General features: G+C 41.8%; 1 protein-coding gene across 2 annotated transcripts in view; it reads left to right on the top strand.

The window, feature by feature from the left end:
- Positions 1-311: 311 nt before the first annotated feature.
- Positions 312-13,563, top strand: part of FBXL2 (F-box and leucine rich repeat protein 2) — a 55,766-nt gene continuing 42,514 nt past the window's right edge. For both annotated transcript variants that reach the window (XM_055803619.1, XM_055803620.1), the window contains exon 1: positions 312-453. In XM_055803619.1, coding sequence (XP_055659594.1) covers positions 451-453 — 3 coding nt within the window. In that variant the 5' untranslated portion in view covers positions 312-450. The remainder of the gene's footprint in view (positions 454-13,563) is intronic.

Genomic DNA, 13,563 nt, shown 5'->3' on the forward strand with positions numbered 1-13,563 from the left:
AGACGCCTCCGGAGGCCGCGGCCCGGCGGGTGAGGCTCCCGGCGCCTGCCTCTCGGCGGGAACGGCGGCCGCGGGAGCCGCGGGAGGGGCCGGGCCCGAGCGGCAGCCCAGCCCTCCGGCACCGAGCCGGGACCGCCGCCAGGCCGGCCTGCCCGAGGCCGGCTGCCCGCCCCGCCGCCGGCAGCCCCCGCGGGCGCCCGCCAGCCATGTCGCCGCCCGCCGCTCGCGGCGCCACCTGAGGCGGGGGGCGGGGTCCGGCGGCCGCGGGGGCGGGGCGGGGCGGCCCCACCGCGCAGGGGCGGTGCCGGTCACGTGGGGCGGCGGCGGCCCCGCCCCGCCCCGGCTCTGGCGGCGGCAGCGGCGGTGGCGGCGCGCGCAGGCGTTGCACCTGGCGCCCTCTTCGGGGCTCCTCGTCGCCAGGACAACCGGCCTCGCCGCGGCGCCTCTGCCATGGTGAGCCTGCGGCCCGGCCCGGCCCGCCCCGCCGCCCCCCGCCGCCGCCGTCGGGCGTTAGGGGGCTGGCCCGGCGGCCCGGGGCCCGGGGCGGGGAGCGGCGGCGAGGCGAGGCGGGGCGGGCAGGTGGCGCGGCGGGCGGTGCCGCCGCGGGGCGCGAGTGCTGCCCGGGCCGTGAGGGGCGGCCGCGGGGCCGCGCGGCGGGCGGGCCCTTCACCCTGAGGGGAGGGTGGCGGCCGGGGCGGGCGTAACGCCTGCGCTTGGCGGGCGGGGGTATGCGGGGCACGGGCGGGCGGGCGCGCACCGTGCGGTGCGGGTGCGGTGCTGGGCGTGCGGCCCGCGGCGGGGCTGCGTGTGCGGGGGGTGCCCCGCGGTAACGGTGGCGGAGCGAGTGTGCCTGCCTCTGCCCAGGGCAGGTGGGGCTGCGCTGTCCCTCGGCATAGCGCTGGCGGGGAGAGGGTGTGCCCGCCTGTCGGGGTGAGGTGCGAGGGTGCCTCGCCCCCCTGCGTAACGCTGGGGCAGCCGTTGGTTGGAGCCTCCCTGAGTGCAGAGCGGGTCAGGTGTGGCGGGGCGGGGGGGTGTCGTCCCCTGTGTAACGCAGGAGCGATGGTGTGTGTCTGTGGGTGTGGAAAGCGGCTGGGGCGTGACAGAAGCGTGTCTGTCCCCTCGGTAAAGTGGGGAGGAAGCCAACGTGTGTGCCGGGGCGCGGAACGGGGGTGGTGGTGTCATGGGGAGGGGGTGCAGGGGGTGCTGATGCAGGGCGCTGCGCTGTGTGCTTGTGCCTGTGCCCTAAGCCGGGGTGTGGCCCGTGGGCTGTGTCTGTGGCAGATGTACGGTGGGACGTTATGCCTCTGTGTCAGTGTGCGTGTGTGTCTGCTATGGTTTGGGCTTCGGGTGTGTGTGTGGTGTGTGTGTTTTCGTGTTGTAGTGGAGGTGTGACGTTGTGTACGGGGACACTGCATCGTATGTATGTAGTTGTGTCTGCATGCTGTTGTCTGGTATGGGCTTGGGTCTGTATATATATATAGTGAGTATTGGGTGTGGCATAATACGTGGATATTTTTATAGGCATGTATGCTATGGGTGTGGCAAGAATTATCTGTACTTTTATATGTGCGTAGCAGATACAGGGTATGGTATTTTGTATCTATAGAGTGGCAGTTGCTTATATGTGTAAGTATGCATAGCTGTAATGGCTTAACATGTATGCACAGATGCCTTTATAACAGATTTGTGATTGTGTGTGTGGTGAGCACGAGGTTTGTTGCATCTGTATGTAGAGATGGTGTGTCATGGAATGTATGTGTGTGGAGGGTGCAGCAAAGAAGGAAGGGTGGTTGAGGTTTGCTTTGTGGGGAGCCTGTGTGGGGATGTGATACAGTACGTGTATGCAGCATGTGGCGGGGGAGAGGTCCATCGTGATGTTTGTGAAAGGAAGATGACAAGGCGTGTAAGGGGGAGTGAGCAGGGACAGGCATGACATGTTTGGAAAGGGTCTTGGTATGATCCCTGTTTTCAGTTGCAACTTGTCTGATGCCTTATTGCTTTGCAGTGATGGTTACAGTGATAGACGCAGGAAGAAGGCACAGTTGCTAGCTTATCACACATGGGGTAAAACAATGCACAGTGTTTTAAGGCAGCAAAATCACTTTATGGGTATGTTCATATGTGTGTAATGTGTGTAGGCTTTCTGTAGTGAGTTCTGGGTGGGGGTGAGGGAGCACACAGCCTCACAAAGGACTGAATCCCTGTGGTGTCATAACTTTTCTCTTCTTCCTTTGCGCATGAAGGCTTATTCATGCTCCTCTTTCTTCTCCTGCAGTTTGCCTTCTGCTCCTTCCTGATTCTAGCCTACATGTTTTGAACCTAAGCAAAACAGCCTTGAAAACTAAAATGTGAGGTGGAATAAAAATACGGATAGAATGGATAGAATGTGTGTGGGATTACAGTACACTCCTATGTAGAATCATGTTGGATTTGGTTTGCAAAGGTTTCAGCATGTAGCTGTTGCTATAAGGAGGAGTAAATGTCAGTGAATGAGGCTGTGGATGGTGTTGTATTGGTGAAGTGATGATGATGTGACTTAATGACATGTCCTACTTCACCTTAGTATTCCATCACACATTTACGCCACATCAGAGAAGATACAGTATTTTAAAAGTCAGTTGAATAAAGTGGATTTATCTCATGTTCTAAACTTAGGAAAACTTACAGACTGAAAAACAATAAACAAAATATTTATAAAGCATTTCACAACATAAGTAAGTATTTTCCACTTACCAAACTCCAGGTATGGAGTTTTCCTTCATGGTCTTGTTTTGACATTCCTGATTAGATACTTGTAGCAGTCCAAACTCAGCAGACATAGAATCCACAAAGAAGCGCTGAATTGTTGCTGTAACTGCACAGGTAGAATCTCAGAAATTTTACCTGATAAGCCTTACCGCTGTGCAGATTCTTATACTGGGCAGCTCCTTCATTGCACTTGACAGCTGATAAGAAAAGGATGAAATAACGTCATTTTAAAATTATTTTTGTATGTTCAGATATCTTATTCAATGAATGCTTATACTTGAATTGCTCTCTGTTACAGGGGTTAGTCCCGTTTAGGTTGTTATTTCCCTCTTAACTCTTCATAGCTGCATAGTTTAAAATTCAAGAAAGGTAAGGAAGGAATTAATTTTGACCAGTTAACACTAGACCTTTTAGTATAGGGAATGTCAGTGTTCCTAAAATCAGAAGGACCATTAGCTTAATGCTTGCTTATTTTGACAACAGACTGGAATATTTAGTCATCTTAGTTAAAATTAGGGATAACATGGGGCTAGCAGATGTGAAAAGTTTAAAATAGAAGTCAGATTTTCACTGAAGCATGGCAACTATTTTTAGGTTAGTGTAGAAAAGTAGTACGAATCTTGGCACTGTGTCAGTATCGATCTGAATGCCAGCAGAAGGCTACACATTAACAGTACTTCAGCTGCTTTGTCAATTAGATATCAGAATAATTGCGCCAATTACACAAGTTGATAACTTATATGAAAGTTCTGGTAGTGTTTCTGCTGAATCAGAAATACACATAAACAGTGTATGCTAAGTAGGACAAAACCAAATGAAATTGTGAAACCAAAGAGTTCTTTCTCACAGTTCAGTAGCCTCGAGCTAGTTTTGACAATAGCTGCAGCATTCACTTGCATTCTTTCTAATAACCTTTTTAGGAAGGTGATCCCTATGCTCCATAGATTGCTTCTTTTTTTTTTTCTTTTTTTTTTTTTCTCTCTTTGTTTTAGCACAGTGCAAAAACTGTTAAAATTTCTTATGATACTTGAGTTGTATTTGATTAGAATGTGATAGGGTTGGAGACCAGCTGTCTGGGTGAGCTTTTACAGAATAGCTTTCCCACTTGAGCTTTTAAGATGGTGTGGGATATTTTAATTGTTTCTAAAGCTTGTGAGGAGGAAGATTGTAAACATAGAGTAACTTCAAAATGGTGAAAGCCAGATTTGCATTCTTAAAAATGCTGGAAGTCTTTATCCATTGTTACAACAGAAGAAGGTACACATAAGGCATTAAAAGAACATAATGATGGACTTAAAATTCACTTCAAACTGGTGTCTCCTCTGTCAATTCCATGTTTATTTTTCAGGATCCAGAAATTACTTGTATGTCTCTATCAAAGTTTAAACTAGCTCTTGAGATTGAAGATTTTTTTCCTAGTAGTTTGTGAAGATCAAGCTTCTCTCTCAGATCAATTTTTCAAAATATGTGCTGTGCTGTAAATGAAAATTGTGTATACAGTGTGATTCTACAAGACTGCATGAAACCAAATGGATTATTTTTGTGATGAAACAAATTATACTTAAAATGTGATGGAGGCTGCCTTAGTTTCTATTTCAATATGTCTCTGTAGAGTCTTAAAGTTATGTGGGGGATCAAAGGAGAGTACCTTTCTCAGGTGTTTTGAGCTTAGGCTTTTGCAAATTGCATTTGAGTGTCTGATGCTTAAGGAGGGGTTTGTTATTTACCTGGTCAGGAAAAAGAAAGCACAAAATCTGTAAGGTAAGTAATTTTTGCTGACTCCAATGACCTCCCTCCTGTGTCCTGTCCTGCCCCTCTGCCAAAAAAACCCAACAACAAACCCTCCAAAAAACCCCAGAAAAAAAACAACAAGCAAAACTATGGTATGAATTTAAGTGTTTAAATGGCCTAAATAGTTTCTGTTGGGTACAGAGAGGTAATGGAAATGCAACAATACTTGCGTTGTTTAAAATACAAGGGCACCTCAGTTGATACAATCAGCTACAGCCAAGCTCTTCGGTGATTCCCTCTGGGTTGTCTTTGCTTTGGAGGAAACACTGCACTTGTGCTAGAGGACTAGAACTGGAAATGCGCCCTTTTCTGGGCTTGCGCATTTATGACTACATGGAACCACAAGCTGCTGCTGTGTAGCCCACAAAGTACTTAAAATTTGGTATCAGGCTGCTACCCTTAAAATATTGGCCATACTTCATGGTATATTCTCTTTTTCTATCCCAGTGTTTTCCTGTGTTCTCCTTCAGGCAGTAGGAAATAGTAAACTCTGTTTTCATTGGATTTGTTTGCTGTTCAACTGGTTAACCAGTATGTTCTATAAATTTAAATCGATAAGGAGACAAGACATCATCAGATCTCCATAAATGTGAAACTTTACCAGTATGTCAGGTTTGTCTGTTTTCAGAGGTTGAAACTGAGGTCAGAGCTTCGCAGAGGAAGGGCATTTCCATATCATGACTTGATACTATGTAGTAGTTATCTAAATATTAAGGGGCAGAATGTCTGAGTGTGCTTGCAGTTCTGAAAATGGTCTATGATGTACTTCTAAAGTATCAAGGTTATTTTATTTCTGCAGAAACTAAGGAACCATAGATTTTGGCAAATACTAACAATTAAGTGAGTGTCCAGTTTCTCTTCTAAATCTCAACCTCTTTTCTTGGATCAGCTTGAAAAAGGTGTTTTGGAATGCTACTATGATGCTGTTTCCTTTGAAGTCAGTTATAATTGCTGCTTGTAAGCATGAAGAGGTACCTAATTTTGTCTCTTATAATTGGAAGCTTTTATTAATTACACACTACATATATGGTGTGTGCAGCCACAATACAGGTTTTGTGGCATCTCTTTTTCTGGTTCATGCTCTAGGGAGATTGCCTTGCAGAGAAGGTTTGCTTTTCATAAGAAAGATTTCACACTCTCATTATTAGGAAAAACATCAGTTCTGACATAGTGTTTATGATGCAGATCAAGCACTGTTTTGAAATGGCTTTGTAGAAGCTATAGAGTCGTTTTTGTAATGAAATACACCTTTTAAATCTCAAATATATTTTTGAAGAGCAGTTATGTTGGGGAGAAAATTATTAGTACTCAAAATTCTTGTTTCACTGATGATTAGAAGAAGGGATTCTGCTTCATCCACGCAGTCAGGACTTAAGCTGTAATTTCATTTACAGTTTGAGCTAAGTACAGTAAGAAAAATAATTGCCTTTCTGGATGTGGGATTGCGTGGCTGGAGGGAAGACTGTGTCAGTCCAAATTAGAATGGTGCAAACTCCTGGGGAAATGGACCTGCAGGAGAATCTGTGTGTGCACATGCTGGGAGGATTTCAGGTCTCCCTTGTTGTGCCATCAAGTGTGTTACTTTGTATGTTAATATTGGAGACTGGGAATAAAACTTAGCCGTGTGTATGGCAGTAAAACCAACTATATGCATAAGTGGTGATTCAGAGGAGGAGTTTTGAAAGGAATACTCTTAAGGGCTCTGATGAACCTGTGACTTGGGTGGCTTAGACTGAATGGCTATCCGTAACCAAATACTGCTGCATTAAAACAAATGGCTACCAGCTCTTCTCAAACTGATTTTTCAGAAACGTATCATGCTCTGAGTCTGAGAATGTGTATTATATAGCATGATTGTAGAAGACTGCGTGAAACCAAATGGAATATTTTTGTGATGAAACAAATTGTGATTTGAGCACGCAGTCCCTGTGAATGTTGTGATGGAAGCTGCCTTAGAATTTATTCCAGTATTTCTGCTTAGAGTCTCAAAGGTACCTTCCTTTGACCATTCAAGTAACTTTCTCAGGTGTTTTGAATGTTGGCTTTTACAAATTGCATTGAGCTTCTGCTTGATGCTTAAGGAGGGATTTATTACTTACCTGGTCAAGGAAAAAAAAAGCACAGAAGCTGTACGATGTGTAATCTACCCTTGTGATGGGCTACAGTCAACAACTGCTTCATCCATCTGATTTTAATTTTCTGCCACAGGTCTGTTATTCTTGAAGCCATGAAGTAGGTGATACGGGTTTCCCCATGTTCCACTTTAAAGTGATTTGTAGATTTGACTGTTACTTGAATGCTTTATTTTGTTTTTTAGGAATAATGTTTAAATGCTCCATCATGTATTGGTTTTATTTGGAAGTGAGTAATCTTAAAAGGGGAACAGTGGATGACTATCTGACAAAGGAAATATTCAGTAATTAATTTGTTTAAAAAGAAAACAAACTGAAGAAAAGATTTACCAATCAGTATATAACTAACAAATGATGAGGATAAAATTTGGTCTTTTTTGCACCTGTCTCTTTATGTATATTTACAGAATAAGCAGAGGTACAATTGACAGCTTTTTTTCCAAATTTCTTAGTGTTTAAACAGTAGTTGTTGTTTTGTGGGTTTTTTTCTGAGATGAAACAATCTCTAGTCTTGAAATATTAGGTAAGGAGTAATTTAATTTTCCATGTGGTTCAGGCTTGTTTTGCCATTTCTGGTAGTGGTAAGAACAAGATGCTTTTAAAGACAAAGTGTGAGCTAGGTGGATCATAGCCTGAATGGAGGATTAATCTTCCATATAGCTCTTCTCACAGAGTAACATAGGGGAAGTAGAACTTGCAAACCTTTTTTTTTTTTTTTTTGCAAGTAATAGTGTAATGGCTGTTTCTTTTGATTTGGTATTGGATTGAACCTAACATTTTCTGTCATGCAGGCTACAAAACATCAGTTACATCATGGCAGGTATTGATAAAACACTATCTTTCGACTGAATTTTAGGCCTGCCAGTAATTAGGTCAATCACTAATTCTGCAAACAATTAGATTTCCCCTTCCTGTTTTTGAACAAGTTAAAGTAGGATCTATAACACTATGTCAGTCTGAAATATTGACATGGTACAGAAAGTCTTAAACGTCAAGTTTGTTCAGTGCCTCTTTGGTCTGTATCAGAATTTACAGTGTATTAAAAGTTGAAATAAATCTGTGTCACAGCATGTTAAATAGCATTGCTGGTAAGACAGCAATATGTGAAAGTATGCTTAATATGTGGGGCTAGTTTGGAGGATTGCTGTCTCTTTGGTGACTTTGTAGGAGATGAGGTTAAGTTTTGCATTAAAGGATGGGCAGCTCAGCTAACAGGTCAGGCTAACCTGTTAGACTTTAATGCCTTGGCTGCTTGCAGTAATTAAGCCATACTTTTGAAAAGACTTGATTGGTGATTTCCAAGTTTGTTGTTGTTGGTAGGTGACTGTCCTTCTGAAAAACGCACAGGAAAGGGTGATGTCAACTGAGAATGAGCTAGTGTGCTCGAGACAGCGGCTCCATGCTAAGAGGCAGTTGAGTTGGAACAGCCAAAGGCCTTGAGACAGAATTGTGCAGCTATGGCCATCAGCTCTGAAGTTCACAAATGACCTTGACCTGTCACCCAGTGAGAACAGGGCCTTGCAGAACCAGACTGATGCCCTCCAGTAAAATGTGAATGATGTGATGTGAATACCAGCGCTGGCAAAACAAGAATGGTAGCTCTTCTGGAAGAAAACAGAGCAGTGAAGTGGGCAGTGTGGCCAGCTGCTTCGGCCTGGCAGGTTTTATAGTATTGGACAGCACTTGCTCTGGGAAAGCTTTAAAAGCAATATGGCCCTTATAGGCAGCCCTAGCTCAGTGGAAGGCATTAAGGAAAGACAGAGAGGTGTTCACAGGTGCATTTGATCTTGCTCTCTGAAAGTAAGCCTTAACGGTTTAAGATGACCAATGCATTAAAACCAAAAGTAATTGTTATGAGGTATTAGTTGCTTTTGATCAGTCAGTTTGTCACAGTGCTGGAAGAGAAAAGAATCTGACAAAACACCAGTGCAAAAGGGTTGCTAGGTATCCGGCAGTGAGGAGGAAGCTATAAGCCTACTGAATGCAGCGCCCTGAATTTTGGTAGAAGAGTGTCCAAGGGAAAAAGAGGTTAGTGACCACAACAGACCAGGATGGCTGGGGTCTTGAAGTGCACAAAGTCAAAGACTGGACCATGGTGAACAGCCAGAGTATAGGAATGAGAGCCTGGAGAGCAGATAGTGTCTGTGTATTGAAATAGAAGACTTCACCAGTCTCTGCTGTAGACAAGCTCGGCTTGAGATGGGATTGCCTTTCAAGGTTTGCTTCAGTGTGTTTTAACTTTATTGATTACACAGAAAGCTTTACCATGGGTTCTAATTTAACACCGTCAGCTGTTGTCTTCAGTATCACTTATTTCAGTCCTCTTGGCAATGCATATCCCTTAGCCTAACACTCTTATTGCTGCCTAGATACAGTTAGTTACATTTCGCTACTTGCATGGGTTAAATGATTCCGTCTGTCTGCCTGTCTAATGCATTAATTGTGTATTTCCGGAGAAAGCAGCAGCTAGCAGCAATTCTCTGACCATTAGAGAGCAGTCTATAGTGTAATGTGAGATAATCTGAAATTTATAGTAAAGGAAGATGGTTTACCCTTCTTCCTCCTGCATTTTTCTGCTCTATTTAAATAGAGAGCTTTTTAGGATGCCATTCATTACTTTAGTGTGCTTGTGAACTGCTCTGGGTAGCAAAGCTGATCTGCTGGCTTTGCTGCCACAATAGCAAGAGGCAATTTCAGTAGTATAGTGAAGGGGAAATAGCACAGGCAACAATCAGGTGCCTCCAATGAGGAGAGATGTACAGCAAGCTGATGGGTTTTTGTGTTTGGTAACGAAAATCTGAACATCAAGGGAACTGAATAAAACTTTATTTTGTCAGGATTTTCATTTTAAACATTATGTTCTTATGATGCCTATCACTGCCTAAATAATACTAAATAAATACTGTTCTTGCCAGTGAAAACCTGAAAGACTTGATGTGTTTTACATATGGCAATATTTACAATTTAACTAGTATGCTTACTCTGTCAGCTATCATAGGAGGAGGGAAATGTATGGATTTGATTCTGAACTGCTGTCTCCTTTGGCAACAGCAACTCAATGTTGGGTTTTATTCCTGGCTTGATAAATAATTCAGCTTTGTTTTCAGTATATATCTGTCTTTGCTTTTTGCGGATGTTCTTTGGGGTCTCTTAGACTTCATCTTTGCTCTTTCCCAGATCTACATTTACCCGTAATTACTTGCTTTAGCGCATTACAAAGCAAGGCTATTTTTGGGTTTGGTTTTTAGTAACTTCTGATTTGAAAAGTTGACAAGTTGAAAGTCCTTATCTACTTTTATTTCAGTGGCAATTAGATGCATAAATATCTCTGTGGAACTGAGCCGTAGTGTCTGAGCTGCTAACAAAACTGTTTCATCTGTAAAGAAAATAGTCCTCTTCAATAGAGGACTGAATGACACCTAAAATTGCATCACTAAAAAAAAATATTAAGGACTATCACCAAAACAGTACTATAACCTTATTTTGATCTTGAAATACTAGTTGAAGGGAATTGCTTATTGTTTTAGACAAGCTTAATGAACCAGGATTAATAGTCCTTTTTTTCTTTGTAGAGAAAACACAAACTTTCTGAGCATCTTGGAGTTCTTTGCCAGACTAGGTACAAACCCACAAATGCACAACTCCATCAGAAAAGACTTCTTCAACTCAGTAATTTTGGTGAAAACAGGAGAGCTTCATCACTAACTATTAGACCAAAAGAGAATAATATGTGGTGCTTTTAATGGTGGCAGGCTAACTGTGATGTACAGTTATGTTCTAGGACTAATGGCAATTAATATGTTTAAGGAGGCAAATCAGGGAGAGCATTCTTTTTGAATTTGACAGATTTACACAATGGATACTTCATTTATATAATAAAAGAGATAAAAAAATCAAGTGTAGTTGCTGAAGGCATTTAATGTAAGCAAGTATTTGGTCATTTTTTAAGGAAATACTTCCTTTTTAGCTCATTATAACGAGTCTTTCAAAAATACAGTGAAGGTACCACCAAGAGGGGTCAGTTGAAGCATGTAAGGAATGGCTCAAGATTCAAGTAATAAGCAATTACAGTTTTCTCTCATGGGTTTTGTGTTGCTGCTTCTCATAGTTCCTTTAAGAATCTCGTCTTCTGTTTACAGGAAATTTAGAGTTGGTTTTAGAGTAACATTTATTACAGATGTTCAATCTCACCTGTCCTTTTTCCTTGTGCACAGATTTGTCTGTTGTATTGTGGGATTTTATACACTTAAAAACGCTTTTCTAGATTTTGAGATACTTTGTCATTAACAGTTAAACTTGCTACCAAATGCAAAAGCAAAGAGAGAAGAAATACTCTGTCTACATCCATGGTATTCTTCATTATTATTCTGTATTATTGTGTATGGGTATTTTGAGGGCTTATCATTGTCAGCGCTACCTGTAACTGAAGAAAAATAAATTATGTTTGACAAGATTACTAAAATATTTTTTTATGGTGATCGAATGCTTCCTTGATTGTTTCTGGTGGGGTTTTTTTGTGTATGTTTTGGTTTTTTTATAAATGGAAACAGAAAACTAGAAGTTATATGATAAAAATCAAGTAAAAACCAAAAAGGATGGCACTGTTTACTTTGGAGAGGTGATGCATAAATGTACTCAGGATATTTATTTCATTAATGGATGTTTTATTTTTTCAGGAAGTGTTCAAAGAATAAATATATTACTCTGTTTGCACCTTCTGTCTTTTCTCTCCGCTTGCACACATTCAAAATCACATTACAAATGTTCATCTAGAAGGTGACTACTCCAGTTATCCCATGCCTATTCTTCCTTTGGGGGAAAACTAGTACTGATGAGCTTTTGAAGAATTCCCTCTCCTGAGATTGCAAATGCAGTATGACTCTAGAGGCTAATACACTTTTTGTAGAGTAAAAGAGTAGTTTAAAAAGACTCTTCCATTTTTCTAAATATTCATATTCTGTAAGAACAATACTTCGTGATATAACTATAGCTATGCACACAAGAACACATAAAACTTACTGTTTGAGGGAAAACAGCTTCAAATCTGTGGCCTCATGTGTGGCTTGTGTAGCAGGCGGGGTACTTCATGTGGCTGGGCAAGTTGCACGCTTCTCATATTAAGTAGTAAAAGCTGCACTTTCTTCAGTATTAACTGGGATTCCTAAATGCAACTGTATTGGTCATACCTGCTGTCGCATATTCAAAACAGTTTCTCCATCCAACTTTTAAGTCTAAAGTTACCTCACATAAAAATATATAGCGCTTATAAGCCTTTTTCCCATAAGAGTTACCAGTTATGTTGTACGTTTAGATTTTCAGCTTGGCCTTAGTAGAAAAATATTGTTCTCAAAAATCTGTGCTATGATTTATAGTGATTTGGCTTTTTAATGCAGTAGTTGGTGAGTAGTTGGAAATAATCAAGTCTTGAGCACACATTGTAGCTGTTCGTGTTAAACAGTAACTTGCTCATACCTTACAAACTTAAATGCTGTGTCACCTTCACACAGTGAGCATATATCCATGTTACTGTACATCTGAGAATCTACAGTGTAAGGAAAAAATTGGTAACAACAACTTTTCCACTGGCAGAGTGATAGCACACATAAACTAGTAGCAGTCTGCAAGGCAGCTTTATTAAAAATATATATTTGTGTATATAAGTGGGAAGCGTATGTGAGGTGATGTAACTATTGAGGAATTAACTGCAACTACAAAATAATTAAGTTAAAAGAGGATTTTTAGTAGTCTATGGTACTGAATGTTCAGATTCTGGACCAGAATTAATGAGGTCTAAGTTCACTTGTCTGTTTTACCACGGACTGTGTGTGTTCTCACAGAGGTAACTTCCTTTTTTGCAACGTCATTTGTTTTAACCTGTAATGTACGAGAGTGTTTTCCCACTTCGCTTTTTAGTTATCACAAGTTCTATGAGGATGGCATATGTGTCTCCTTTTTCTGAATGAGTGGTGCAATAAACACAATTAGGCCTGTTTTGACTGCTCTAAAAAGTTACCCAAATATATACTATTGTTTTCAGTCTATAAACTGTAATCCATGAGTAGCATATAATATTAAAATGGCAAACATGCAAATAATTCATAAATCTATAAATTGCCAAGCTCATAAAGAGTCAACCAGTTCTAAAACCGGTGTCTTTCGGTGTAAAGGCTGAAAATACTGACAGCAACAGCTATTGGATGTAGAGCAGAACCAAGAGCAAACCTGGACCTGTGGTCAGCCGAGTGGGACTGCTTAAGGCAGGAACGTCTGTCTTCTGAAGGAACTCAGAGTTATCCCGTTGAAATACATATGCATGGGTGTTTTACGCTTTGAATGGCAACAATCACCAGTCTGTAATTCTGCTGTTCGTGTTGCTGGAAAAGGAAGCTTGATTAAATTTGTTAGTCCTCTTGAAAGATGACAGTTTTATTGTTCTTAGATGTATGGGTAACTGCACAGAGGTGGTGAGTGAAGAAAGTGGCTTTTGCTGTTGTGTCACAATTGAAAAACAGTAGTATGCAGTTCGACCTGAAATCAGCCTAGGATGTACTGGAAGAGAAAAAGGGTTCTTGACAGCAGGCAGATGGAAATTCAGGTTTTCTAATCTCACAGTAAGTTTTAGGGAGACATTCTCAGAACTCCTGGATGTGTCCTTTCTGCTGTCTCCCTTTTTTTTAAAAATGAAGACAGAACCAAGCTTATATTCAGCTTCTTTTCATTTTTGCTTGGTGTACCTTTTTTCAGAACTACCTCTTGAGTTTCCTTTTTTTTCCCCTTTATTTATTTATTTTGTAAAACCAGGAAGCAAAGCAAATAGTTGTCAAGTATGCAATACATGTTGATGGTAGGATGAACAAGGGATAATACCCTGATGCTTGAGTCAGGAACACCA

The sequence above is a fragment of the Falco peregrinus genome, chromosome 5 (genome assembly GCF_023634155.1).
Source record: "Falco peregrinus isolate bFalPer1 chromosome 5, bFalPer1.pri, whole genome shotgun sequence".
Classification (NCBI taxonomy): domain Eukaryota; kingdom Metazoa; phylum Chordata; class Aves; order Falconiformes; family Falconidae; genus Falco; species Falco peregrinus.